This window comes from Vanessa cardui, chromosome 10 (assembly GCF_905220365.1).
Source record: "Vanessa cardui chromosome 10, ilVanCard2.1, whole genome shotgun sequence".
In the NCBI taxonomy this organism is placed as follows: Eukaryota; Metazoa; Arthropoda; class Insecta; order Lepidoptera; family Nymphalidae; genus Vanessa; species Vanessa cardui.
Genome location: NC_061132.1, coordinates 2,122,095 through 2,149,554, shown reverse-complemented (window position 1 = coordinate 2,149,554; position 27,460 = coordinate 2,122,095). Strand labels below are relative to the sequence as shown.

Genomic DNA, 27,460 nt, shown 5'->3' with positions numbered 1-27,460 from the left:
CAATGGCACAATCAAATTTTAATTAATAGGAAATTAATTGACAAAGTAACAACAAATTCCACTTAACATTGCCTAGCAAGATTGCTTGCCTATGGTACGCCGGCTTCTTTTTCTGCGATTCCTCTATACGCGCTAAGAGCAAGTAATTTCTGTTTAGAGAACATGATTAATTTTTATCCTACTTTATATTATAATGTCAAATTGATCCCGGTATTTTTGGTTTTTTTTATGGCTTTTCTTTGTGCCAAGATCCCGGTAGAATACTGTTTTGTGTCCCGCACACTATTATATTGTTTTGACACGTGCAGTTTGAAAAAAAAAATTCTTTTATTTTAAACTGAATAACTACGAGTAAAAATCTATCAAATCTTTATATTTGATATATTTGTAAACTATATAACAATAATGAACAAAACTAGAATTTTCCATAAAGAAGCATTCAAAATATATTTTGTTCTTTGGCTGAATAGTACACTATCCTTACCTTTCTAAAAGCAAATAAAAAAATCAGTTGTCAAATGTCAAGATGTCAGGCATGGTGATCAAGCCGCCATATTTCTAGTCGGTATTTCGAACTGTTTGTTATTCTTAATCTCAAATGAAATATTTATTATAAAGTTTAGAAATTTGAGTATTACGCCGTAGTGTAATTTTTCCAGTAGGAAAAATGTAATAGTTATACAGTGGATAAAATTAGCTCGATTATATTATAATTAAAAGTTAACTAAAGCTCTCGAAATTGTAATTTTCGATTTATTTGTTTATATTTTGTGCTTACTTTCATAAAAGAGATAAAGCAATAGTTTAAAATGTCTAACGTTGGTTACGATCTCGATACATCTGGCGGACTTATGCCGGTAAGTACTGTGATATTAATTTTCTTAAAGTTTCTTGAGCCACAAGCGCCATTTTACTTTGAATTCACAGAATAAAGGTTTTACATAATACATAGACATTGGAATGAACATGTTAATCTTTCTAGCTTATACGGGCCCTCATTAAACCACCAGACGAAGATTTGAATGTTACAAAACCTAAGAAACCCCAACATCCCTATTACAAACGTCCTGGTAAGGGTCACAATCACGATTCATGTGACGCTTGCGGGGAAGGTGGAGATTTAATCTGTTGCGACCGATGTCCTGCCAGTTTTCACCTTGGGTGCTAGTGAGTTATTATTCAATTCTTTATTTGACATTGAATACAAAATTATTTAGTTGTCATATAAAAATTGTCTCTTTTCTTTATAGTGATCCACCTCTGGACGAAAATGACATTCCAGCGGGACTTTGGTTGTGTCGTGAATGTCGCGCCAGTGATGACAAGCCAGCCAGTACACGTTCTAGTCGAGCACAGTCCCCTGTCGATTATAAATCTGACACAGATAAAAAGTCCAGGTAGTCTATTTGGACATTTTATTGTATTCTGAGAATTGAAAATGAATTAAATAAAAGACATTTTTTAAACTGTTCTGCTTTTAAAGTATTTTCCTTACATTGTTTTTGTTATGTAATTTTCCTGATAATATAATTAATCACAAATTTGAATTTATTTGATTGTAACATTGTATTAAAAGGAAAATATTTTAAACTAACAAGGCATGATATGAGAATGAGAATATCATTATATATGTAGTTAGAATTTTCACTTAAATATAAAGTACACTAATAATATAATTATTTTTAGATCACTACGCAACAGTCGTGCTAATTCACTTGTTAAAAAGAAGTGTAAAGATGATAACAAAGATAAAGAGGAAGAAGACACCAAAGAGACTGAGACGGAAAAGGAACTATCACCCATGGAAATCCTAGTGAAAGCGGCAAAGGTCATGAATCCAAAGCAGTTTGAGCTTCCAAGGGAGATGAGAATTCCTTGTATATTTCCTGGCACTGAAAAGGGTAATCCTTGAGTTATTTACTTTATTATCATAGTTTTTGTGGAATATTTATTTTTAGCCAGGTGAGGTGTTCTTTGAAGATTGAGATCATGTCCACCAAAAGTAAATATTGATTGCATTTTAACAGTTTAAATTGAAATTTTTGAGGTTATATGTAAAAGGTTTTGTAGGGAAACAATATGCAATAGGCTATTTGACTGGTTTTTAAAATCCATTTTATATTATTTAGTAGAAGTTAAGGAACCCAGTAAAAGTTGTGTATTTTATTTCTAGTACATATTTGCCGAAAAATATCATATTAAAAATTCCATATTTAAATAGCGCGCAAAAACGCTATTTTGACAATATGGCGCTGCAATGGGGTCGGTGACGTCACTTTGCTGTATTTTATATCTGTGGTACATATAGCAGAAAAGCAAAGTTTACAAGAAAGTGACTTCATCTTAAGCCCGACCAATCAGGAGCGTTGAAAATAAAAATTTGCATTTTTATTTATGGATTTATGAATGAATGAAGTATTATTTTCAATTTTCCTTAGTTAATAAACATTTTTAAACTCATAATATACACTGATTACAATAATTCACAATTTATTTTTCGCATTGTCAAATAGCCTATTAAAGATACTACTAACGAAACAAAAAAAAAATTTAAAATCATAAAATTTTTAGACCTTATAATGTCTTAAGAACACTTTTTGGAATGAGTGTTAGTCATTGAAATTGATATCATTATGCTTAAAATCTATGAAACCTAGTGGCTGCGACACAACAATGATGGACCTGAGTCTAAGGGCAAACAATTTTCTAAATATTTCATACTTTTTGCTACAGAAGGTAGTAAGGCCGGCAGTGGTCTGGTGACAGTGGATGCATGGGGATGTGTGCCATTGCCCGCCAAATCATGCTTTGTGTGTCGTGCGACCTGCAAGATGGCGCCACTGCTACAGTGCGATTACTGCCCTCTACTGTTTCATCAGGTGATCCTTGCTGTAGTTTTAATTATATTTGTAAATCAATATTTTAGAAGGTATGAATTAAATAAATACAAAATATGTTATAGGATTGCCTGGATCCACCGCTGACGGCTCTCCCCACTGGACGCTGGATGTGCCCCAACCATGTTGAGCAGTATATCGTATGTAGAATCATAATTTTTAGACTTAATTTTAATATATTGAAATAAAATACCTCCATTATTAACTGCATTATGTAATACTTGAAAGCTCGCTGCATTCAAGTATTACATAATGCAATTATTGAAGATTTTTGACCCCCCCCTCCACCCCTTATAACACACCGTAACGTTTTTCTGTACTCCCCCTCCCACTCTCTAAACGTTACGTAACACTCAAGTGACCATTTTTACCCTAAAGTCGCAAAAAAGTATATTGTGAGAACAAATCAAAAATGACGTATTAGTCATACAATCAAGGGATTCCCCATAAAACGTAAACGAAAAGGGTTGCCTATTTTGGAGTTTTAATTCCCTAATTTTTTTTTATAAAAAAAAACAATGTTACGTAACGTGTTGTAAGAAAGATCCCCTCCGTCCCTGTAACGAATCTTAACGTTTTACGAGACCCCCCCCTCAACGTATTACTCGAACGCTTCCTTATATTTTTTTTAAACTTTTACTTTGTAACATAAATATTGTTGTATTGGAATGATGAAATCTGCAATGACGCTCCAGGACTGGAAGCTGGTGCGTTCGGTGAGCGCGACGGAGCGCGTGGCGCTGTGGGAGCGCTTCAGCGGGCCCGTCGACCAGCATGCACTCAAGGTCGACTTCATACGCCGCGCGCGGAACCCCAGGCCTTCCTTCCGGTACCCACTAACACACTCAATCTGCTTGAATGGAAATGTTTATCCTATACATTCAGGTTTCCTCACGATACTTTCATTTACCTTACGCTAGACAAATTATAAAACATTGAACCTATAATTTTAATCGATTAAGAGTTTTTTACTCTATATTTTAATCCAATTACTTCATCAAACTCTAAATAATTTGGCCAAAATATTTACTTTTAATATAAACTAACACTATTTACAAGGTGTTTAACCGGGTCTTCTGTTACTACAAATCTAATAAGTCCTCTATATAATAGTTATTGACTAAGCTTTTTTTTTTACGCTGGAAAAACGCTTTACGCGCTTCCCCCACGTGATGGAAAGTGGGGGGGGGGGTGTGGGACTCGGTTTCCTGAACGCCTAGTGCGCCCAGGTCCACCGGGTTTACCCACTAAAAAACCAGTGGTACCCTCGCCGTCTTTCGGTGGGCGCCACGGGATCCCTTACGCATGCTACCGTGACAGTTATTGACTAACCTACCCCAGCGGAATGAAATCCCTCTTTTTAAGTCGATTGAAAACAGTCATATATTTGAAATAGCTAAGTTATAAGTAGTAGAGTAGTTTACCGCGCGCGATTAGAGTAGTGTGCTATAAGTGTGGTGTCGTGTGGCAGCGTGAAGGTGCGAATAGAGTTGTGTGGTAAAGTGTGTGGTGTGTGTGGCAGCGTGAAGGTGCCGGTGGGCGCGCGCGGTCGCGTGCACGTGCCGCGCATGGTGCGCCACCACTACCGCCGCCCGCCGCCGCTGCTGCCCGCGCGCCGTGACCACGTGCGCTGCCGCGACGGTACCCTCTCTACATAATGACAACTTATAATAATCACATTGATTGCTCTTTTAAAAGTGATTGACAAGAACAATCAATAGAGTATAGTCAGAATCAATCCGGGTTCTTCCACCTTGGCCTAGGCCAGGGTTGGGTACGGGCCTCGAGGCGAACATCCTTACCCGGGCGTATCCTCTACGGTAGCCTGTGGCTACCGTGTCCTTGATTTTTGACCCAAAGGGTCAGGGTCCATTATTGGACCCGATGGCATACCACGTTGAATACACCGGTTCTCGTCTGATAGTCAGAAGTGAAATTGTTTAAATAAATTTGCAAAGTAATATTTAGGGGCCTCCGCTCCTTGGTATCTCCACAACATACTGACATACAACAACAACAGCCTGTAATTCTCACTGCTGGGCTAAAGGCCTCCTCTCCCTTTAAGGAGAAGGTTTGGAACATATTCCACCACGCTGTTCCAATGCGGGTTGGTGGAATACACATGTGGTAGAATTTCTATGAAATTTGTCACATGCAGGTTTCCTCATGATGTTTCCCTTTACCGCTGAGCACGAGATAAATTATAAAGACAAATTAAGCTCATGAATCAGCGGTGCTTGCCTGGGTTTGAACCCGCAAACATCGGTTAAGATGCACGCGTTCTAACCACTGGGCCATCTCTGCTCTTATACTGACATAACTAAATTTTAAATGATCTTACTTTTTTAATACATAATTAAAACTGTTTGCCTTAATATCTACTAGGAATACATTTGTTAGAGAAATAAAATAATAAGAATCATAAATTTTTTGTCACTCACATTGTAGTGATAAGGAACCTGAAGGCCGGCGGAGCGTACGACAGCGACGACGACGAGGACGACGAGGAAAGCGACTTGAAGCACCAGATATGCATGAATCTGTCGTGCCCGCAGTACTCGGGGGAGGGCGAGTGCCCGCTGCGCGACGCCCGCGACGCCGGCCCGCGCCGCGCCCAGACCGGCGACGAGCCCGACGTGAGTCTCCTAATACATAATAAATAAATAAATATGAGACAACATCACATACATTACTCTGATCCCAATGTAAGTAGCTAAAGCACTTGTGTTATGGAAATCAGAAGTAACGACGCGACGGTACCACAAACACCCAGACCCGAGACAACATAGAAAACTAATGGTAATCTACATCGACTCGGCCGGGAATCGAACCCGGGACCTCGGAGTGGTGTACCCATGAAAACCGGTGTACACACCACTCGACCATGGAGGTCGTCAAAATACGTCTCCTTTACATATTATATATTTTGTATTTCACACGAGGGTCTATCCGTCTTGATTTTCAGTTGATAACTCGTTTTTATTTATAAAAGTATCAAAATGTGAAAGTAAGAATTTGTAAAAAATTTTTCAGGCTGAAAAAAATAGCGATTCCAGTGATTTCTCAGATTCGGACTTTGAGCATCTAACCACTACAGTCAAGAAGCGGAAAGTATCTCAAAGCGAGGTGAAGAGTCCAGGAAAAAGGTCCACTAAGACGGAGCGGCTCGAGCTCTGCGCGGAGGAGGGCGTCGAGGAGCTGCTGGCCACCGTCGAGGAACAGCTAAAGAAGCTGGACGAGAGACTGGTCAAGCTGCTTGCTTGGCAACGATTGCAACAGGTTATTGCTATACTATTATTAGTTTACAAAAAAAAATGTGAAAAATTTAAACGTTAGTGAAAAAGAAAATTAGCTTTGCAACACTTGCCCGGTTGTATTAAAACTTTATGTATAAAATTTACAAAATTAATGAATATTGAAATAAAGTTTACTTTATTTTTTATATAGCAACATAGACCCGTAAGTCTTTGGTTTGATGGAGCCAATATAAGCAGGTCTTCAATTGTCACAGCTCTTCGACTTCGTTCCGGCCACATTCCATTAAATAACTTTGGTTTTCTTATGGGTAAAACACCTTCACCTAACTGTAGTGTATGTAACAGCATAGAAGACACGTACCACGTAATAATGGAGTGTGCTCGGAATGAGACTGATAGAATTTCTTTTTTACGTTTAATCAATTATTGCGGGGAGGTGGGGGCATGTAATAGTGTCCTCGCTGACCCTACATCAGAACCAGCGCAAGTTTTGTACAAATTAGTGGATGGTGTTTTTAAGAATCGATTAATCAATTGGATAAGTTTAATGTTTTGTAAGCACTATGAGGGTGGCATTTTCTTACAGAAAAAACCCTCTTTAAAATAAATGAAAAAAAAAAACATAGACCCGTGTCACATTGCATATGTGATTGAAGACATTTGCAGCCCCAACTCATAAGTCTTTATAATTCTTTGGTATCTGTCAAAGTTACTTATTTATTTTTTCGACATTGATTGAAATTGATAACATGACAGATGCTATGACTTCCAAATTAAAATGATGAGTGAATAGAAAATGACCTACAAGTAAATACGACATTTAAGATGTATCCGTATGACAGGTGGCAGCGGGCGAGGCGAGTGCGGGGCGCTGGCGGCGCGGCGCGATCGGCGCGTGGGGCGCGCGCGCGGCGGCGGCGCTGCGGGGGGCGTCGCGCGCGCGCCTGGCGCGGCTCGGCGTGCGGCGCGGCGCTCTGCCCTCCGAGCTGCTGGCGCGCGCCGACCGCGAGCGCATCGCCGCGCTCGTGTGGGGGCCCGCGCCGCCGCCGCCCGAGCCGCGCCCGCTTCCCCCGCCGCCCGGACTCGACCTCGCCGACGCACTCGTCAAGGCCGCGCTCTGCGAGGTGCTGCGCCCCGACGGGTTAGTGCATCTCATTTCGGCCGGTCGCGATCGCGTCGAGTCGTTGGATCGTAACGAGTGTGTCTGCCCCGACAGCGAGGGCGAGGCGTCGCTGGGCGCGGCGGTGGCCATGCGGCTGTCGGCGCTGTCGGTGGGCAGCGACAGCGCGTGCGACGTGGTGCTGGACGCGCGCTGCCGCCGCGTGTCGCCGCGGCACGCCGTCATCTTCTGCGATGAGGCGAGTATGATGAAACCCACCACACATTTTTGTTATAGTATATATAGTAATCTGTTATCGTTTCCAGGTTTTGAGATTGATTTTATCTTTGAAAGTATACCTATTTATATTTATATTGCTCAATGCTGATTTTTCTACCTTAACTTTATAATTGTAACTAATTTTAAATCTTCTTTGTAAGTTTTTATAGACCAACAAAAATACAATTCATTAGTTTTAGTAACTTGGTAATAGCAATCAATAATATAAATTTGCAAAGTTATATGGAAATCACAGACTAACACTTCAATTTTATTTATTTGTTATGTTGTTTGTATGACCACATCAAATGATAAATCCTCAATATTAAATGAGAGTAACATCGGCGGTGTCGTGCAGGTGACGCGTCACTTCGAGCTGATCAACTACTCGGAGTGGGGCTCGCTCGTCAACGGCGTGATGTTCGCGTGCGACGTGTCGCGCGCCCGCGACGCGCCGCACGCGCTCGCGCCGCCCGACGACGCGCTGCGACGCGTCGTGCGCCGCCGACACGGGAGGCCGCCCAGGTACTCATGTATAATTGTTACACTGTTTGTCGCTAGATGGCGCTGTGCGTCAATTAGATCGCACTATGGTTTGGTTGGTATGGCTAGTAGATATTAACTTTGATTTATTTTATAATTATTGGTCTTGGCTTTGGGGGCTTGATGGCTTTGGGAATTGTTTTCTAGGATGTCTTCGTCGTTGTTTGGATTTCTATTTTGATAAGTTTGATATCTTCGCTCAGCTCAGCTTGTCGAGTGCTCACGAATGCACCGGCGCTCGGGCTTGGTTGGTGTAGTATACGGATTTGTCCAATTGCGTCCAATAGCGGTTCGTTCATTCGGATTGACACGCTTCCCCCTCTGGTTTTGGCCCTCGGTCCGCTACCCGCGGCAAGCCCCGAGGACCGAGCTGGCGGGTTGTTAGCGTGTGATGATACCGCTACTCCGACGCTACTTACTGTTCGGGTGAACTCCTTCTGTGTTAAATTGCAAAAGCGCGTTTACCATGCCTTCGACGATACAGGCACCGGCGACGTGCGACGCGCCCTCGCCCACTGCGCCGCAGGGCTTATAGTCGATCCGTCGCCGCTGCTGAGGTTGGGCTGGACGCAATAATAGCGTCTGGCGAAGCCACCTTCACCGTTCGCGGTCGCAAGAAGGTCCCGGACTCTGCGCAAGGCAGCTCCTCATCGGGTGCTGGTAAAGAATCCTTCGCAGTCAGCCCTCTCACGCTCTCCTCTGCACCCTCAACGGATATGGTCTCCCTGACCGAAAAGCGTAGTGTGACACTAAATTCTTCCACGCCGGAGCCGACGTTGTCGCTGCAGACAACATCGAAACCTGCGCGCAGTTCACACATTCCCACCCCACCACAAATCGAAGTGGAGCGTTTCTCCTCTCCTCCACGGGGATTAAAGAAACAGACGCCAGTGGTACCACCTAGCATGCCACTCCTGTCTCTAGAATCCCCAGTGGAGACGAACTCCGCCACACACGGACTGACATACGCGGCTGCAGCGGCATCCCCGGCGAGGAACACACCCGCCATGACTACAAAAACCGCAACCACGGCGGCTACCACTGCCACCTATGCTGCTTCGACCGGCTCAAACGCGCCGAAGACATCTGGCCGCTATCCGCCTCTTAAAGTGGAAGCACTGCCAGATTGGCCAACACACTTCCGGAAGCTAAAGAAGCTGCTCGGACATACACCAAACGGACGCCCGTTCGGGAAAGTCGTCAGGTTTATCCCAAAGTCGGACCAGGAGTTCCGGTTAATCCAACGGTACTTGACCCAACTGGAGAATACAGTCGGAATCTCCTGGTTCTGCTACTCGCTCCCGGCAGAGAGGAGCATCAAGGTAGCAATCCGCGGCCTACCGGCAAACACCGAGCCAGCACTAGTCGAGGCAGAGCTCCGAGAGCTTGGTTATGTCCCGGAGTATGTGCGGACGATTCCTGCGCGACCTGGCAGACCAGGCTGCCTCCTGTTTGCGCAACTGCAACGGACACCAGACCTCATCCCGGGAATATACGAAGTGAATGAACTTCTATGCATGCCCGGGATCACCATCGAAGCATGGCGTGGCCGTAAGGGGCCCGCGCAATGCCACCGCTGTCAGCAGTTCCGGCATTCATCACATAACTGCCACAGACCTATTGCCTGTGTGCGCTGTGGAGAGAATCATGCGGCCAGGGACTGTCAGCGCCCCTTGGAGGAAACCCCGACATGCGCCAACTGTGGCGGCGCGCACACGGCAAATAACTCCTCCTGCCCAATATTCCATAAGGAAGCGAAGAACCGCCGAGTTGGAACCGTTGTACGTACCACAGCTGCGCGCGCTCCCTCAGCCCCTGTCTCCTCAGCCTCCACTCCTGCAGAGGTCAACGCGCCGGGTTCGCTCATGGCAGCAGCAAACCAGCCACAACAGCAACCGAGCCAAAAGCGCCGTCGTAAGCGCGCTAAGCGCACTCGACAAGATTCACGGCCTGAGGTCGTGCCTCCTCCAGCAACCCCAACCTCAAAAGAAACAGTGACGGCAACATCAGTGTCGCCTAACATACCGTCCAAGCGCACCGTGGTCGCTGCCCCTGTTACGGGGACGAAGGCGAAGCGGGTGGCTCCTATGGACCCAAGACTGACCAATATCATCGGCACCCTTAATCAGGTTCTGGTGGCCATCCAGGAGCAGCGTGATCCGATTCCGCTGATCCTAAAATGCATAATGGAGCTCTGTCATGGATGAGCTCCGTATTGCATTCTGGAATGCCGACGGGCTTTCATCACAAAAAGCCCAGCTCTTTAAAACTCTGCTTGCCCAGCGTCGAGTGGACATCGGCCTGATTAGCGAGACTCACCTTAGACCAGTAGACAAGTTGAAGGTTTCCGGATACTACGTCTACCGGGAGGACCACGCCTCGCCGACCGGAACTGCTTATCGGGGTTTAGCAGTCTTGGTCCGTCGAAAAATCATTCACCAACTCCTGCCAGTACAACAACTGCAGTCATCGTACGCCCTGGGCGTGGAGATATGCATCGATCGCCAGCCCTTCCGCGTGTTCGCCTTCTACAAGCCTCCGAATAACCGACTCGCAGTGGCTGACGTCCACACTCTGTTGAACTCGCCGCTGCCCACGGTAATTGCTGGAGACTTCAACGCGAAACACACGGCGTGGAATTCAAGCACAGTGAGTCCGGATGGCAGACGCCTCCTGGATGATGCAGACCGCCACGGCTATTATGTGTTAGGACCAGAGGTACCGACGCACTACCCGTACTGCGCAGCCCACATGCCAGACGTCATCGACATTGCGATCACCCGCGGATTGCCCGCCGCACTGTCGATCGATGTAATGGATGACCACCTCATTTCCGACCACCAAACAGTCCTCTTAACATTGAATACCACGCCGATGACAGCAAGACCACCTTCTCCAAAACATCGCCAGGACTGGCGACTCTTCGCCGAATACCTGACTAAGCACTCGCCGTCCTACAGAGTTGAGTCGCCAACGGACGTCGACCGACTTGCCTTAGACCTCAGCGCGACTATGTCTGATGCGCTTCGTGAATCCAGAGTTGATGCTTCAACCACATGTAGACAACCCCAGCTACCCCCCTACATCAGAGCGATGTTAGAGGAGAAAAGGAAGCTACGCAGGAACTGGCAAAACCAGCGATGTCCAGCGATGAAGACGCTACTCAATGCTCTGGCTCTCAGGATCTCGGAAGCACTGGAAACTGTTGCAAACGAGTCTTGGCAAATTACCATCGAACAAGCTGGCGAAGACTGGAACGGTATCCACCGCCTTTGCCGACGTCTCTCCAGGAAGCTACCCCCGATTAGGCCCCTAATGGCCAGTGACGGTACCCCTCGGTACCGTGCTGAGGACCGAGCTGAGATTTTTGCAGATTTCCTGGAGACGCAGTTCAAACCGAACCCGACCACAGATGTACAGCATGTTGAAGCCATCGAGCGACACGTAAAAGCATACCTCGAATCATCGATAGCACCAGTCGAAGACCCCGTCGTGCTTTCTCCTGGACAAATCCAACGGATGATTCGGCGAACAAAACTGCGTAAAGCGCCTGGCCCTGATCGAGTCACCAATGAAGCCCTGCGGCACTTACCCCCGCGAACAATAGCAACTCTAACGCGACTTTTTAATAGCATCCTTCGCATCGGGCACTTTCCATCATCGTGGAAACTCGGTCGAGTTATCCTGGTTCCCAAGCAGGGGAAGAACATAATGCTTCCCGGGAGCTATCGTCCCATCACGCTGCTGTCATCGACTTCGAAAGTCTTCGAGAAACTACTTCTACTGCACATCACGCCCCACCTCCAACCACGCGACGAACAGTTCGGTTTCCGAGCCGAACACTCCACCACGCTGCAAGTCTCAAGGGTTCTGCACCATCTCGCTGTCGCCTATAACAAACGAGAGCACTCCGTTGCAGTATTCCTGGATATGGAGAAAGCGTTCGACCGTGTCTGGCACTCCGGACTCATATACAAACTGTCCACATCTGCTACTCCCCGTCGAGTAGTTAAGACTGTGGCCAGCTTCCTCCAAGACAGGCGCTTTCAAGTGGCAGTTGAAGACGTACTGTCTACGGAACGTCCCATCCAAGCCGGAGTGCCCCAGGGAAGCTGCTTGTCACCCATCTGCTACAGCAGATACACGGATGACATTCCAGTTGCGGATGGTGCCATCTTAGCACTGTACGCTGACGACGCCGCATTTGTAACCACGTCGTTGAATGCCTCGCACGCGGCGACCAAAATGCAGCGAGCACTAGATGCACTTCCCCCCTGGCTGGAGCGTTGGAGGCTTAAGGTCAACGTTGCAAAGACCCAGGCGCTACATATAGGGCGGTCACTAGCCCCGCGACTAATGGTGTCGCTCCAGGGAGAATCGGTCGAGTGGTCTCCATCTGCAAAGTATCTAGGCGTGACCATCGACAAGAAGCTCTCAATGCGTCACCATGTTAAGAACGTCGTAACGCAGACGCGAGCGGCTAGAACCCTCTTGCACCCCCTTCTGGCGTCTCACCTGCCGTTCCGTGTGAAGCTGTGCTTATATAAAGCGTACGTCCGCACGCGACTCACCTACGCGGCCCCAGCGTGGTTCGCACTGACCAGCGAAACAAGCCGCAAGTCTTTGCGGGCCCAACAGTCGCTAGCGCTGCGCACCATCACCGGAGCGCCCCGCTACGTGAGAAACGCAGTGATAGCCAGAGATCTGCATGTGGAGAGCCTAGATGACCACGTTCGCCGCCTGAGTTCATGTATGTTCGCGAGGGCCGACGGAGCGCGATCCCAGCATCTCCAGGGTATTGCGCCATACCATCGGCGACCACCGGACCCAAGAGGATTACCACGCGACCTCACTCGACCATGACCGCTTCGTCGTCGCCGGCTGACGGGCGTTCGCCGGGATCCACCGACGAACTCGACCTCGCTGCGCGACGGTAGAAGCCATCACATGGACATACCACAGTGGGATCCGGCACAGGTTGCCGATTGCCAAGGCTTGATCGCCCTATGGCGTGAACCCCACCCGGATCGAACACCATGGATTGCAATCCACCCAGTGACCCGGCTGTAGTTGCAGTCGGCGTTGCCACCACTGTAGGGGGCCATCGCCCCGACCAGTTACCCCGGGGCCTATGCGGGCCTGCGTGGATATCTCACCTTGTTTTTATTAGTTTATACTTTTCGCCGATAGATGGCGCTTTAGAGAAGATAAATCGCGCTATCGTTTGGCTTTGCTACTTTTATAAGTAGAGATTTATGTTTTTTGAATTTTTAGTACTCCGTTTGTAATAGCACTCGATTGGTAACCGTACTCGAATTGTATTCGTAGTTGGTCCTGTACTTGTGGTGTGAAATATACATTCGGGTACCACGATCCATATCACTGGTTGTTTTATTTCGACGCCAGAGGGAGTGAGTGTTCTCCCAGAGACTAGTGGATCGTACAACACTCATGTTACATTTGTTGGTGTAAACACAAGCGTAACACAAAATAAAACCGCGAGTATTGTCTTCTTTCTTAAATATAATTATATTTATTTAGTCTCAGTAAAAATAGTAAGGTTATTTCGTAAATAAACTACAATTGATTCATTATTTTAGTTATCGTAAAGGGATGCTTACCTAACTATAGAAGTACACAATCTGATACTGACCGAAACCAGTCTGGTGATGATTACAACCATACTAGTCTCAGTATTAAATGAATATATTGTGAAATAGTTAAATTAATATAATGAATGAATCTGTTCTTATAAGATGGTGTTATGTATTAAAATGTATTTTTAAGAGCAGATATTTGGAACACAGTTAATTTCCAAATGTATAACATTTAGAGCTGAGATGGCCCAGTGGTTAGAACGCGTGCATCTTAACCGATGATTGCGGGTTCAAACCCAGGCAAGCACCACTATATATATGTGCTTAATTGTGTTTATAATTCATCTCGTGCTCGGCGGTGAAGGAAAACATCGTGAGGAAACCTGCATGTGTCTTAATTTCATCGAAATTCTGTCACATGTTCATTCCACCAACCCGCATTGGAACAGCGTGGTGGAATATGTTCCAATCTCTCTCCTTAATGGAAGAGGAGGCCTTATCTCAGCAGTGGGAAATTTACAGGCTGTTACTTGACTTTTTTTTTTTGTATAACATTTTTAGTTGAGTTACAATATTCAATGTGATTGCAATTCCAGAGTGAATGGGTCGCTGACGGCGCCGGCGGGGCGCGAGGCGGGCTGCCGCTGCTCGGGCGCGGCGCCGCCAGCTCGCGCGGCGTGGGAGGGCTCGGCGCTGCTGGCGCACGGCGCGCTGCTGCAGTTCGGCTGCCGTCTCTACGTGTTCAGCATCACCGACCACGAGACCTTCCCGCACCTGCCCGCGCTCGACGAGCCCGCCCTCTGAGAAGTGAAGTGGAAAGTGAAGCAGTGTGACCGGGGATTGTGATCAATAATAGTGTTATATAAGTGTGATGCTGGTATTTTAGTAGCTTTTTATATTACTATTCTAGCGGCAAGATACGATGGCCGTTTTGACACATTAAAAAATTGATGTAAAATGTAAATTTATTATCGATATATTCAAATCTTTGTTTTTTTTTGCAAGTAATTTAATTCAAGTTTTTGTTGCAAGTAGTATCTGATTAAAAAGGTTTATGTTCTGAATACTAATATTATTTCTATTATCATTTTCTACAATAAACACATTTAAATAAAATAAAATAAATAATTTATAAAATAGATAAAATATTATGTGTCAATACAAATATAACACCGACTATGTGGTCGAGTGTGAGAGTGTGACGTACACGTTTACGCAAAAAAAGTTATCTTCGCGGTACCCTAATATTTGTAGTTTAGAAATCACATTCGATAAATTTTCGATAAACTGAAAGTGCACGTTACTATTGACCATAAAGAACAACAATTTGCTCCTTTGATGTAATTATTTATTAAATACGAAACTTCATGAGCGGGCATCAATCATCGTCAAAACGGCCATCATAACGTGCCGCTACTATAGTTGTTTGTCCCGACTTCGCATGAGGAAGAATGGGTGATGATTAGAATTATACTGCTACTTATGCTTTGAAGAAAACTTTTCTTTGACATTTGAGTATCTGTTGTGTATTGATATGTTGTGGTGAATGAATTAATATGCTTATAATAATGTTCCTGTGTCTATTTTCAAGGAGTTTTGCTTGAATTCAAATTTTAAAGTAATTTATTAATAATATTATTTCAATATTAACTTATTCTGATTTGAATTTCCACACATGGTTCTACACAATTGTAATATCAGACATACTACTGTTCTTAAATATAATTCAAATTAGATAACTCAAAATGTATGTATTAAATAGTTTTAAACAATTAAATATAAAATTAATTCTTCATACTTAGTGTATTTCCTCATATGCATAGTAAGTAACAGAGGTAAATTAACAACCCTAAAATCTTAATTGTTGTTTAAAATTAGAAAGTATGTAGAAACTTAGTAAATAGTGATTAAGTCACTGGGTGACCTTGGCTAAACTGTATATATATCTAATTAATATAATTATTTCCTTAGTATGTATTATGTACCTAGTAAATAGATTTAACATAAAAATTTGTTTTTAATTTTTATGCATTGTGACATTATGACACAGAGACTTTGTATATGATATTAGTGAATTAAATTTGTGTAGCATTTTTACATGTAGTTCATACATGTTCATGTAGCCTGTTTCAAACATAAAAGTTCAAAAGCTCAATAAACAAAATGAATTAATGAATTACTGTAAAATCATTGGTCAAATGTCAATAATGTACCATATTTGTTATGGTTTGCACAAACGTTTTAGACATTGACAAAACTTCGGAACTTTGGAAATAAAATTAAAGTGGATATAATTAGTTAATTTGAATAGTATAAAATAAAATAAACATATAGTAATCAAGAACTATTATAGTGTACACTATAGCTAATTGCATGAAATAGATTAAACTAACGTTTGCTTATATTTATTCTATTTTTGATACTATATTAGGCAATATATTACTCTCTACTTTTCGTACAATCTTTCACGCAAACCAAGAACCCTTCGTTTTTCGATGTTAGAAAGGGTTGTTAAATTACTTTTGTATAATAAAGTGTTCCTTTAAGTAATTACTCATTGATATAGAATTATAATCAAAATTAAGAAATATTAAGATTAGTAATCTTTTTAACATAGCGATGATCTCTTGTTTAAGTAAGATTCTGTATTTAGTGTTAGTCTGAATATTATAACTTTGCCCTTGAAAGTTTTACTAAACTAAACCACAAGTATATCTATACTATTCGTCTTATTAAGAATATTATTCTTATCTTAGAGTCATTAATTCAAGCTTTTGATATTAGATTTCTGATTTGTTAGCGTTCGTTGTATAGTTTGGAATTAAGATTATTAGGGTAAAAAGTTTGCAGTTGAAATAATTGCTTTGTATCTAAATACATATACTTTTTATGAATATGGCTTCTGGCTAAAATAAAGTTATGATATTATATATGCATATTTTTTTTAGTTGATCCCTTATTCCTTCCTCCTTCCCCTCAAAGGCTAAAGTATATACCTTATAAATTAAAGAGTAAAAGTAATTCTAGACAACAATAATAAGCAGTGAGTATAAAGTTGTTTTGGTATAGTGTTCTAGCTAACTCAGTTACAAAGTTTTTCATACAAAAATTGCTTTATTTTTCCAATTTCGTAAAGAAACTGTATCGAATTTGTAATTAAATACTGAAGGGCATACCCTTTATGATATTATTTATTCTATCTTGATACATAACACAGTATAGTATAGTTTTTAGAAATATAACTAAGTGCTTATAAGTTAAAAATAAAACTTTATATGGCTGTAAAATAAATAATATTCCTATGATTTTTCAATATTTGTGACCTGCTGATCGCTTATGGCAGATAGCTTTACAGATGAACTGGCATAAACCAGTATGAAACTCAGTATTTACTCTTTTTCACCTTTATAATCTAATCTTCTCCAACCTCTGCAAAATCAGCCAATTTTAATAAATAAATATAGAGTAAGTTTAATTCCTTTTCATAAAAGAGCTAGTCAGAAATTTGCAAATAAAAATTTGAGAGCAAGGTACTTTTATTATTCTTAGAATTTCGTGCCAATTTGTTTACTTTTACTTTCTACAGGTATATAAAATAAAAAAAATGGTTGAGTCCAACATTTATTATTAATCATCATCTTCTGGATCCGGTTCATCAAAATCTTTAACCTTAACATCTGCATCCTCACCATATTGTATGATATTGTCTATGGTTAACAGTATGTTGTCTATGCTCTCTTCCTCCTTGATGTTTAGCGGGTAAAATCTTACGAGACTAAAGTTTTCTATAACTTCACCAATTGACTCTGTGAGTTTAGCATATTTCTCATGCCATTTTGATTTAATATTCCTCATGTCTGCAAGTAATATATGGGGGTCTGGGTCTAAATAGCTGTAAAGAATAGGTGTGTTATTAAATTCATGGAATCACTCAATAAAAGATGCCATAGGCAGTAAATATTAAAGTATTATTAGGTAGACTTTTTTAGAATTTGTATGTGGAAACTCCACAAAGAACTGAAACAGTTGCCCTTTTATATAAAAGGCAATGTTTCTATAGAAGAGTACATACTGTTGACAAAGTATACTAAATTAGCAAGAATTTCTCATACATCATTTACACACATACAATTCCTGCAGCAATAATCACTGGTTAAATATAGATTAACACGTCTATTGTACTTAGGTCTTTAAAATGTATAGTATTCAGCATACTTACTTATCAAGTTGTTTCCTTGCTGACTTGCTAAGTAGATCCATTTTAGTTAAAACATTAACATGAGGCAGTTCCAAATTAACCATGACACTGAGAGCAGCCATTGTGCCTGTTACAAAAATTATAGTTGATATAAAATATAAAAAGAAAAATACTAATTATGTTTTTACAATTATTATTTGAAATCTTAGTTGATAGTTCAATAAATTGAATTTACCAAAAGTGTATGCAAAATTTCAGCTCTATTGGTAAAAATTCAGTTTTAATATTTAATCAACAATACCCTTTTTGTTTTATAAGAAGTGAACAGCAAGTTTGTTTAACTCATTATTTACTTAGAAATTTATATAACAAACCTGATAGAAATTTGGCACCATCAATCATAAATTGTGAATCTATCATAAACACAACACATATCCTGAAGTTCCACCGCTGAAGGGCATCCACTAGCTTCCTCATAACAGGCAGATGTGTGTACAGTTCTATCTGGCCCGGACAGTCAAACAGTAGGTAGTCGTCATCAACATCACCAAGCTGCTCCTCTAACCAATCACAGTTTTCCAAGAGAGTTCTGTAATTCGAGGTATAAATGGATATAATATAAATTTTTAAATACACATCATTAAATAGATAATATTTTTAGTATTTTTGTCAATTAAGTAATTATACAAACATTTCATTGAAGAATTTTGAATGAGACAGTAACAGTAAAAAAATTGAAGCGTTGTGAGACTTACTCTAAACAAAATACGAGCCCTCCATTCGGTCCAAATTGCAGTTCTTCATCTTCCATAGCATCATCAAGATGAATAAGTTCTCGGATATCCACAAGTGGCTGATAATCGAAATGCTCTGCTGCGGGGTCCAAGTTAACTACTTCTATTACTCGGTTTGTATCGGTAGCATGGTTTACTATTGTCGAACAGTATGTTGACTGTAAGTTATTGTAAAAAAAAATTATTAAATAAGTGAATAAATGAACTGACATGTGTGAATTTTCTTCGTAATAATTTATGTTTTTGTTATCAATTGTATATCATTTACCTTTCCACTGCCTGCGGGGCCTACCACCAACTGTGCATAACGCATTTTTCCTTATAATTTAAAATCTGTGAAAAAGGTTATGTTGATAAATAATGTCGCTTTAAAGTTTTAATTTTTCATTTATTTAAACAAATTCATATAACGATATATAACTATGAAGTTAAATAGTTTTATTTCATCAGTTATTCAATATTTATTTAAATAACATTTAACCGATAGTTGAAAATAATCTTGTGGTACTATAACATTATTGTTAATGTCATTGTCATTAGATTTGACTACATTCTTACGTTCAGAAACCTACGATATACAAAACAAACCATTTTAAATTAATTGAAAACCATGTGGTATCATAAACATGGTTATTTTTATTACGAGACAATTAATATTCTGAATTCTATTCCGTTATGTTCAACAATAAAGGATTTTTAATTAACTATTAAGGCTGTTTTGAGATTGACAAAACGTTTGTTTTAGTTTTTGAAATAAGAATATGTCAAATTAATGTTTGCGGCAATATAAATTAAAAATATCTAAAAAAACGGGCTCATTATAATGTCTGCGATTGGAATTGATTTAGGAACGACATACTCCTGTGTTGGTGTGTGGCAGCATGGTAACGTAGATATCATAGCCAACGATCAAGGAAATCGAACAACGCCTTCATATGTAGCGTTTACCGATACGGAGCGTCTCATTGGTGACGGCGCTAAGAACCAAGTGGCGCTTAACCCTTGTAATACAATATTTGATGCTAAACGCCTCATAGGGAGGAAGTTTAACGATCCTAAGATTCAGCAAGATCTCAAGCATTGGCCTTTCAAAGTAATAAATGACAATGGGAAACCAAAAATTCAAGTTACCTTTAAGGGTAAAACTAAACTGTTTGCTCCAGAAGAGATTAGCAGTATGGTTCTTAGTAAAATGAAAGATATTGCTGCTTCGTATTTAGGAACTACAGTAAAGAAAGCAGTCATTACAGTTCCAGCCTATTTTAATGATTCCCAGAGACAGGCTACAAAAGATGCCGGCGCTATAGCGGGTCTGAATGTTCTACGTATTATAAACGAACCGACCGCAGCCGCTCTTGCTTATGGGTTGGACAAACATCTAAAAGGTGAAAGAAATGTTTTAATCTTCGATTTAGGAGGTGGTACTTTTGATGTTTCCATTTTAACCATTGATGAAGGTTCTCTTTTCGAAGTAAAAGCAACCGCAGGAGATACACACCTCGGCGGAGAAGATTTCGATAGTCGGCTTGTTAATTATCTTTCTGATGAATTTAAAAGAAAGCACAAATCAGATCTTAGCTCTAATCCTAAAGCTTTACGTCGCTTAAGGACTGCGGCTGAAAGAGCGAAGCGCACTTTATCATCGAGCACAGAAGCTAATATCGAAATAGATGCCCTACACGAAGGTATAGATTTCTTTTCTAGAGTGTCGAGAGCAAGATTTGAAGAGCTCAATGCTGATCTATTTCGAGTAACATTAGAGCCAGTAGAGAAGGCCTTGAAAGATGCCAAGTTAAGTAAGAATTCCATTAACGATATTGTACTAGTTGGAGGTTCAACTCGTATCCCGAAGATTCAATCATTATTGCAAAATTTTTTTAATGGTAAGAAACTTAATTTGTCAATAAATCCCGATGAAGCTGTTGCATATGGAGCGGCGGTACAAGCTGCTATACTGAGCGGTGAAAAACATTCCAAGATCCAAGATGTCTTACTCGTCGACGTCACGCCACTATCCTTGGGCATCGAAACCGCCGGGGGCGTTATGACAAATATTGTTGAACGTAACGCGAAAATTCCTTGCAAACATTCACAAACATTTACAACCTACTCTGACAACCAGCCGGCGGTCACGATTCAAGTATACGAGGGCGAGAGGGCCATGACCAAGGATAATAATTTACTTGGAACTTTCGATTTGACTGGCATTCCCTTAGCTCCACGGGGTGTGCCTCAAATTGACGTATCGTTTGATCTGGACGCCAATGGTATCCTTAATGTGTCCGCTAAGGAAAATAGCACAGGAAAGACTAAGAATATCGTCATTAAGAATGATAAAGGGCGGCTATCTCAAGTTGATATAGAACGTATGGTACACGAAGCGGAAAGATATAAAGACGATGACAACAAGCAAAGAGATCGCGTGGTAGCTCGTAACAAGCTTGAAAGTTACGTTTTCGGCATAAAACAGGCAATTGACGAGGCTGGGTCTAAGCTAGCAGATGCTGAGAGCTCTAAAGCTCGTCGAATATGTGAAGAGGTCTTACGTTGGCTCGAAGGAAACGCCCTAGCGGCGAAAGATGAATATGAATACAAAATGAAAGAAGTTTCTGCGGTATGTGCTCCTATAATGAAGAAGTTACATGGCGTTGGATCGAGGTCTCAACAGAACGCTAGCAATGAGGGTCCGGTTATCGAGGAGGTAGACTAAATTTATTGGCTTTTCTTTCTCTCTCTGTTTTTTTTTTCTTTACGAATAAATAACAGTCAGGCCATTTTTGTTGTGTTCAATTATAGTATTAAATCTTGTATGTGTTTTAGTTGTTTTCTTAAACAGGGTAAATTGTTATAATAGTTTATTCGATAATAAATATATTCAGAAATAAAACAAACATTGATTAGCAATTTCTTTATTTTAATTTAATAACTTTAGAAATTGTTCAGAAAGAAGACAATGGTTTCAGCGTCATTATTATTAATATTATGATATGAACAATAATAATTATCGCTATAATTTTATTCCTATATTATAATAATGGAGATAACGCACGTAATCGCCTAGACACTACAGTACTTATGTACAGTTTCATTTGCTACATCATTTTCAACAGAATAATCAAATATAAGAGGCCAAAATACAATTTAAGGGGACCGCGAATATTTCATTCCTTAGCCAGAGTCTATCTAGATTTACAGATTAGAATAAAACGATATTGTTATGTTCAAAAATCTTGCGTTGTCATAAATTTGCCGTTTATTATAATTATTTGTCTTGATATGTTAATATTTAAACTTTGAATATAAACAAAGCAACAAATATTGTTAGTTATTAAAATGTTGAATAAAGAATATCTTCGTTTTATATAATCTGTAACAGTATTGAATGAAATATAATCTGCGAAATAATTAATATTGACAAGTTGCTTTGAAATTGAAAACTTATTTTCCGTTAATTGGAACTATTATTGTGCTATAAATAAAGAACAATATTATCAAAATATTCTCGGTACCTACTCAGATCATAACAGTATTATAAATTTATATAAATATTTATCATAAAGCAAAGCTATAGACATCGAAAACTTAGAAGAAAGCAACTTTTGAAATGATATTATCTCCAAAGAGTTAACATACCAGTTTAAAATGAAGATAATAAATAACTGTCAAACAGCCTAAAGGGTCTCATTATATTGACTATTACTCGCTAATCTTATATAACTTATTCGTTTATATACTTTTTATATAACATCGATATGTATGGAGTTCGGTAATACTAAAAACTGAATAATCGTTGAAAAGTTCATTCATAATTATATATTTGTTTTAAATATTGACGGTTCTTTACGTTAATTTCCGTATTTAGGATCTAACGTTTATATTCAAGGTAAGTTTCGTCACACTTCGGAATAACTTCGATATAATTCCAGACAACACGTGGAATTCTTGATTTCTATTTTCCTACTTAACTATTTAATTATCTAAATGTGGCTTTCGTATTTACAAAAAACAATATATAAGTAACTATATACACTGATGCAAGGAGTCTGGTTCCTTTCAATATACACTTATACTATCTCCTATTTAAAAAAAAGGTAAAATAAAAGGAAAGAAAATAAAAATAAAACAACATAAAACGAAATTAGATTAAAAGCAAATTTATTGCTAAAAATAAAATAAAAACTATAACCTCAAGCAATACAACATTTGCTTAATTGTAATGTATTTTATTTCTGTCTAGATTTGTACGTTCTCTAAAAATATAAAAAAAATATTACAACTCTCGTTACACTAAGGACAGAAAATAGTTTTAAGACAATTGTGTGTCTGCGGAAAATTTCATTTGACGAAGCTTTCTCGTACTTTATAAAATAATATAAAGAAAAAAACATAGAATTAAAATAAAAATTCATAATTTAAATGTAAAACTCGAGTAAACCAATTATAATATTTTAAACCTCACCGGTTCATATAAACATAATAATACTTTTCAACTGGGGTTTAGTATAGACCATAGCTTAACTTTACATCTGATTGCACTTCAAATTTTTAACAATTAAATGAACCTCTAGCCCTAAATATCGGCAACGATAAACTTTATTCAATAGAATACAACGTACTCCTAGCCTACGTACATATATACAGGATCGTGGCTCTCCGGCTACATCGATACATATTTGGTATATTTATTTACAATAATCGAATAAAAATTACTAAGCCGTAACTTAAAAATACTCAGATATTTGTACCTGATCAGGGTACCGTCGTGTATAAAAATTAAAGCAAAATGCAACTTTTGTATCGTAAGTTCCCCGCCACGCGCGAGACGCGCCGCGCACGGCTTCACTATTTACAGAGTCTTTGGCCTTACAGTCGAATCATAACAGAACACATCTCGCGCGCACTGCGCGGTCGCGCGGTGGATCGCTCACTTAGCCTACAATAAATAATCGTCCGCGACACTGCACTGCCCGCCGCCGGCCGGCCTAGTAGTCCCACCGGTCGTCCTCGGCCTCGGTCTTGATCTTGTCCTCGGGCAGCACGTCGGGCGTGCGCGCGAGGCTGCGCGCGTGCGACGCCAGCGAGGCGGGAGAGGCGCGCGAGGCGCGCGAGGCGGGCGAGGCGGCGGGCGAGGGCTCGCGGGGCACGGGCGACGGCTCCACGCGCACCGTCTCCTCGGCCTCACGCCGGAAGTCGTCGCTTCTCATCACACACACGCCGTTGATGATCACCTCGTCCGGATTCCGTGGCTTCTCGTCCTGCCAGTCGGGGTTTACCCATTGCGGCGCCGCTGGTTTCCTCCTATTTGAACGACTGGCGGGCGTCGAAGCTGCTTTCGGCTCGTTCTTTGATTCCTCATCCAGCGAGTCATCTGAACCGAGGTTGCTTTCGACGTCATCGTCTTCAAAATCGTCGCCATCAGGCTCGCGTTTCAGCGGCATCGAAAGGTCGAGGCCACTGGTCGGGTCCTTGACGCGCTCCTCGGGAGGTAGCAGGCCTCGCCCGATGAGAGCCGCAAAATTTGAGTTTGCCGCGAAATAAGGAGGGTACGGAAGCGGAACACCGGCAAGACCCATCCTCTCTTTTTGCAATTCAAGTAGCCTCTGGTTTAAGAGGAGTCGGAACTGAACGGGGTCGAAAGGTGCCGCCGTTTGATCCCGTGCGGGCGGTTCGGCCGGCAAGCCGTGCGGCGCGTGTTGTTTCAGCCGCATACGATGGTTGTGGAACCAATTCGTTATCGTTCTGGTCGAGAGCCCTAGTTCAGCCGCTAGAAACTCGATAGTGGGCGTGTTCGGGTAAGGATCGAGCGCGAACGCAAGTCTGAGGGCCTCTTTTTGTTCCTCTGAAAATAAAACCCGTTGCTTTTTTGCCGACGGAACGCCCGAAGTGGGTCCGGGTGAGCTCGAATGATAAAACTCTGATGTGTCATTAGATGATGTATCTGAAGAATTATCCTGTCCGGGCCCGCTCGATCTTCGCCGTTTATTCGCCTCGCGTCTTTCGTTCTTCAAAGCCTGAAGACGATCGATATTGTGAGCGTCGCTTAGCCACAGTTGCATTCTTATAAACGGTTCTCGGCCCTTGATGCTGAGCATGTGCCAAGGTTTCGGTTTCGACAAAAGCTCACTAACTGACCCCTGCGACAGACCCAGCACCGCTTCGCCGAATATCTTCTGGCCAATATTGTTCGCCAAAAGAGCTTCCTTGATCTTTGTAGTGATCGTTTGCGTATCGAGATCCTGAGTCAACGCAGCCATCTCGTATACACTGGGAGACATGTGTTGGTGGAGGCCACGCATCACTGGCGGTTGGTGGTGGGGCTGTGGTGGCGGAGGTGGTTTTCTTTCCTTGTTGTTGTTATCGTGGTGTTGGGGTGGCAAGGTTACCGCATGGTGAGGCGGAAATCCAGGCGGCGTGAGAAGGAGGGGCGTGGGCTGGCCGAGGTGACCTAAATGACCCGAACTAAGAAGCTGTTCTTGTTGCATCTTGCTAAGCAAGGAAGTCGCATCTGAGATCATTTTCTGAGTTGGCGGCATCGGCTTGTTCATGTTTGGCGGACAAGCTGTAGAAGACAAAAATCAAGATTTAATAACTATACTATATGTATCATAAATTTGATTAGGCAAGAGAAAAAAAAGAAAAATAACTTACGAGGAGCTCCGCTATAATTTCCGGTTCTCATTAACTTCTCCGGGGCAATTTTATATTGAGATGCGACCAGTTTATGTACAGCGTTGTCGTCTTCTAAGAACATTTTCATTCGGATGAATGGTTCTCTCCCTTTTTGTGTTAGCATGTGCCACGGCTTGGGTCTCGCTAGTAAGTCGCTAACAGATCCCTGCGATAATCCGAGCACAGACTCACCGAACAGTCTTTGGCTTATAGAGTACTGGCTTAAAGCCTCCTTAACTCTCTTGACGATTTCTTCCGTGTTTAAGTTATTAAAGAGATCAAACTGTTGCTGTGTTATTGGCGGAAGAACCGCCTTCATCGATCGCTGCGGTGGCGCGTGGTGAGGTGGATTCGGAGGCTGTGATATGAGACTATTTGTTATCGACGCCATTCGTTGCAATGGACTGGCAGCAGCAGAATTGCTGAAGTCATCGTTTGGAGTAATCGCTGGAGGGAGTATCGCGTTGCCGAGCGGACTGGATGCTGATGATCCTGTCGATTGTTGTCCTGGCTCTAATTTTGGTCTAACTAATGAGAAAGCACTTCCAGCGTGCCTTATAGCCTCCTCTGCGTCCATAGATCTATCCTTATCACTATCAGTCAATCCATTTATTTTGGTATTTTTATCTTTGGGCAAGGAGAGATCTTGGACCGCTCCAGACCCGTTCATGTGCTGGTTCTGCGCTTGCAAAGCTTGCTGCTGCAGAGCGAGAAGATTAGGAAACGGTGGCATTCCTGGCATATTATGGAGGTTTGGAATGTTACCACCCGGTTGAATTTTGGCAAGTTCTCGGTGATACGCCTCCAGCGCCATGCGTATGTCTTCTGGTGGCCTCTCCATATGCGGAGGCATGCCGCCACTAAAAAAAGGAGGAAACACACTACACGTTAGTTTTAGATTTGCTGCTCTCGTTTAATTTATTAGAAAATAATATATAGCTCATTAAATTTATATTAGGTTTTATACACAATCTTAAAAAGTATTTAAGTAATTTAAAGCATACCCAGGAAAGCCTTCACGGTTGTGACGCATATCTTCAACTCTCCTGGTCATAATTTTTGCCAACTCTTCTTGGTATATACGGACTACCTTCTCTTGAGGAATGTCATCATTTTCGTACTTTTTTAGCCGTCTATTTTGACTGGAATCCTGAAATAGGAATTATAAAAACATTAGTTCACACCAAATCTATATTCTGATCTACAGTTAAAATCAATTCATACGACACGTAATATGAAACAGATGTTATTTTCCTAGTAACGTAATGTTAAGCAAAGTTTACCTTAGAAAAGGGTGATGGGCACTGTGTTCTCGGTGAGCTGGAATCTTCATTGCTCCTGGAGTCATCATTGTTAGGCTGACCTGTAGGCGTCTTCATCAAATGGGAGGCCTCGTTGAGCATATGTGCGAGGCGTTCGTCGCCTTCACCCTCCGGCCTTCCAAACCCTGTACCCGCAGAACCATCTTTTGTCCCAACTGGAAGAAAAAATTCAATTTAGACAAATGCAATATAAATGAGTGAAAACTACTTGAGAATTTACACTTGCTTAAAACATAAATAACCTTTGCTTATTATGAAGATATTTGAATATTCTAATACGTCGGTCTTAGTTTGCTCTTTGTTCTGACTATTCTTATTTATAGCTGGTAGGCGTACAATAACTTCATCATCCAGCACAATTTTAATTGCGGTTAAATTGTGTTGCACGCGCACACTCTTGCCAAGTAATAAATAAAGAAGTTATATTCGGTACAATTGAAATTAGGTAGGTCATTAAAGCTCAGAAGTGCAACGGATGGCGCATTAAAGATAATCATTGAATGGGGCCGGCCACTCGTCGCCTAAGCCAGTAAACCTAAAACGGCGCCCGCGCAGCCATAAACAATCGGAGTTACGCGCGAAAACCGCTTGCCATATTGTGGTCATTCATCCCGTCAACATATTGTCCCTGGATTCACAATGAAACGACACTATTTAGATGCTGATGTACGCTCGCATTAGTCTAATTAAGACGCGCAATTAATTTTCTCTCGCAAAGTCGCTTTTAAGATTAATCGTTATCTCTAATACTCAAAACACTTTTGGTATACAATGCATTGTTACTAAATGAGGTTTATTTGTTTCA

At 41.5% G+C, this 27,460-nt stretch overlaps 4 protein-coding genes across 13 annotated transcripts in view; 2 read left to right on the top strand and 2 right to left on the bottom strand.

The window, feature by feature from the left end:
* The first annotated feature begins 527 nt into the window (after nucleotides 1–527).
* Nucleotides 528–15,629, top strand: LOC124532920 (PHD finger protein 12). The gene is made up of 14 exons (XM_047108046.1): nucleotides 528–857; nucleotides 983–1,167; nucleotides 1,251–1,397; nucleotides 1,687–1,901; nucleotides 2,734–2,879; nucleotides 2,963–3,037; nucleotides 3,593–3,726; nucleotides 4,420–4,538; nucleotides 5,346–5,533; nucleotides 5,931–6,176; nucleotides 6,997–7,295; nucleotides 7,371–7,512; nucleotides 7,891–8,057; nucleotides 14,269–15,629. The coding sequence occupies exons 1-14, from the start codon at nucleotides 810–812 to the stop codon at nucleotides 14,474–14,476; spliced, it is 2,319 nt and encodes a 772-aa protein (XP_046964002.1). The 5' UTR covers nucleotides 528–809; the 3' UTR covers nucleotides 14,477–15,629.
* Nucleotides 15,630–17,282: 1,653 nt separating this feature from the next.
* On the bottom strand, nucleotides 17,283–19,429 carry LOC124532919 (GPN-loop GTPase 3). Its single transcript, XM_047108045.1, has 5 exons — nucleotides 18,933–19,429; nucleotides 18,626–18,822; nucleotides 18,245–18,459; nucleotides 17,892–17,997; nucleotides 17,283–17,564 (listed from the first exon to the last, which is right to left on the bottom strand). The coding sequence occupies exons 1-5, from the start codon at nucleotides 18,975–18,977 to the stop codon at nucleotides 17,300–17,302; spliced, it is 828 nt and encodes a 275-aa protein (XP_046964001.1). The 5' UTR covers nucleotides 18,978–19,429; the 3' UTR covers nucleotides 17,283–17,299.
* Nucleotides 19,423–21,399, top strand: LOC124532918 (heat shock protein 68-like). The gene has a single exon (XM_047108044.1). The coding sequence runs from the start codon at nucleotides 19,488–19,490 to the stop codon at nucleotides 21,372–21,374; it is 1,887 nt and encodes a 628-aa protein (XP_046964000.1). The 5' UTR covers nucleotides 19,423–19,487; the 3' UTR covers nucleotides 21,375–21,399.
* Nucleotides 21,400–22,802: 1,403 nt separating this feature from the next.
* LOC124532916 (homeobox protein cut) overlaps nucleotides 22,803–27,460 on the bottom strand; it is a 131,544-nt gene continuing 126,886 nt past the window's right edge. For 9 of the 10 annotated variants that reach the window (XM_047108033.1, XM_047108042.1, XM_047108036.1 and 6 more), the window contains 4 exons: nucleotides 26,617–26,810; nucleotides 26,338–26,483; nucleotides 25,313–26,214; nucleotides 22,803–25,223 (listed from right to left, as the gene is read on the bottom strand). In XM_047108033.1, the coding sequence (XP_046963989.1) occupies nucleotides 23,647–25,223; nucleotides 25,313–26,214; nucleotides 26,338–26,483; nucleotides 26,617–26,810 (2,819 nt within the window). In that variant the 3' untranslated portion in view covers nucleotides 22,803–23,646. The remainder of the gene's footprint in view (nucleotides 25,224–25,312; nucleotides 26,215–26,337; nucleotides 26,484–26,616; nucleotides 26,811–27,460) is intronic. The other variant, XM_047108034.1, reaches the window with a different exon arrangement.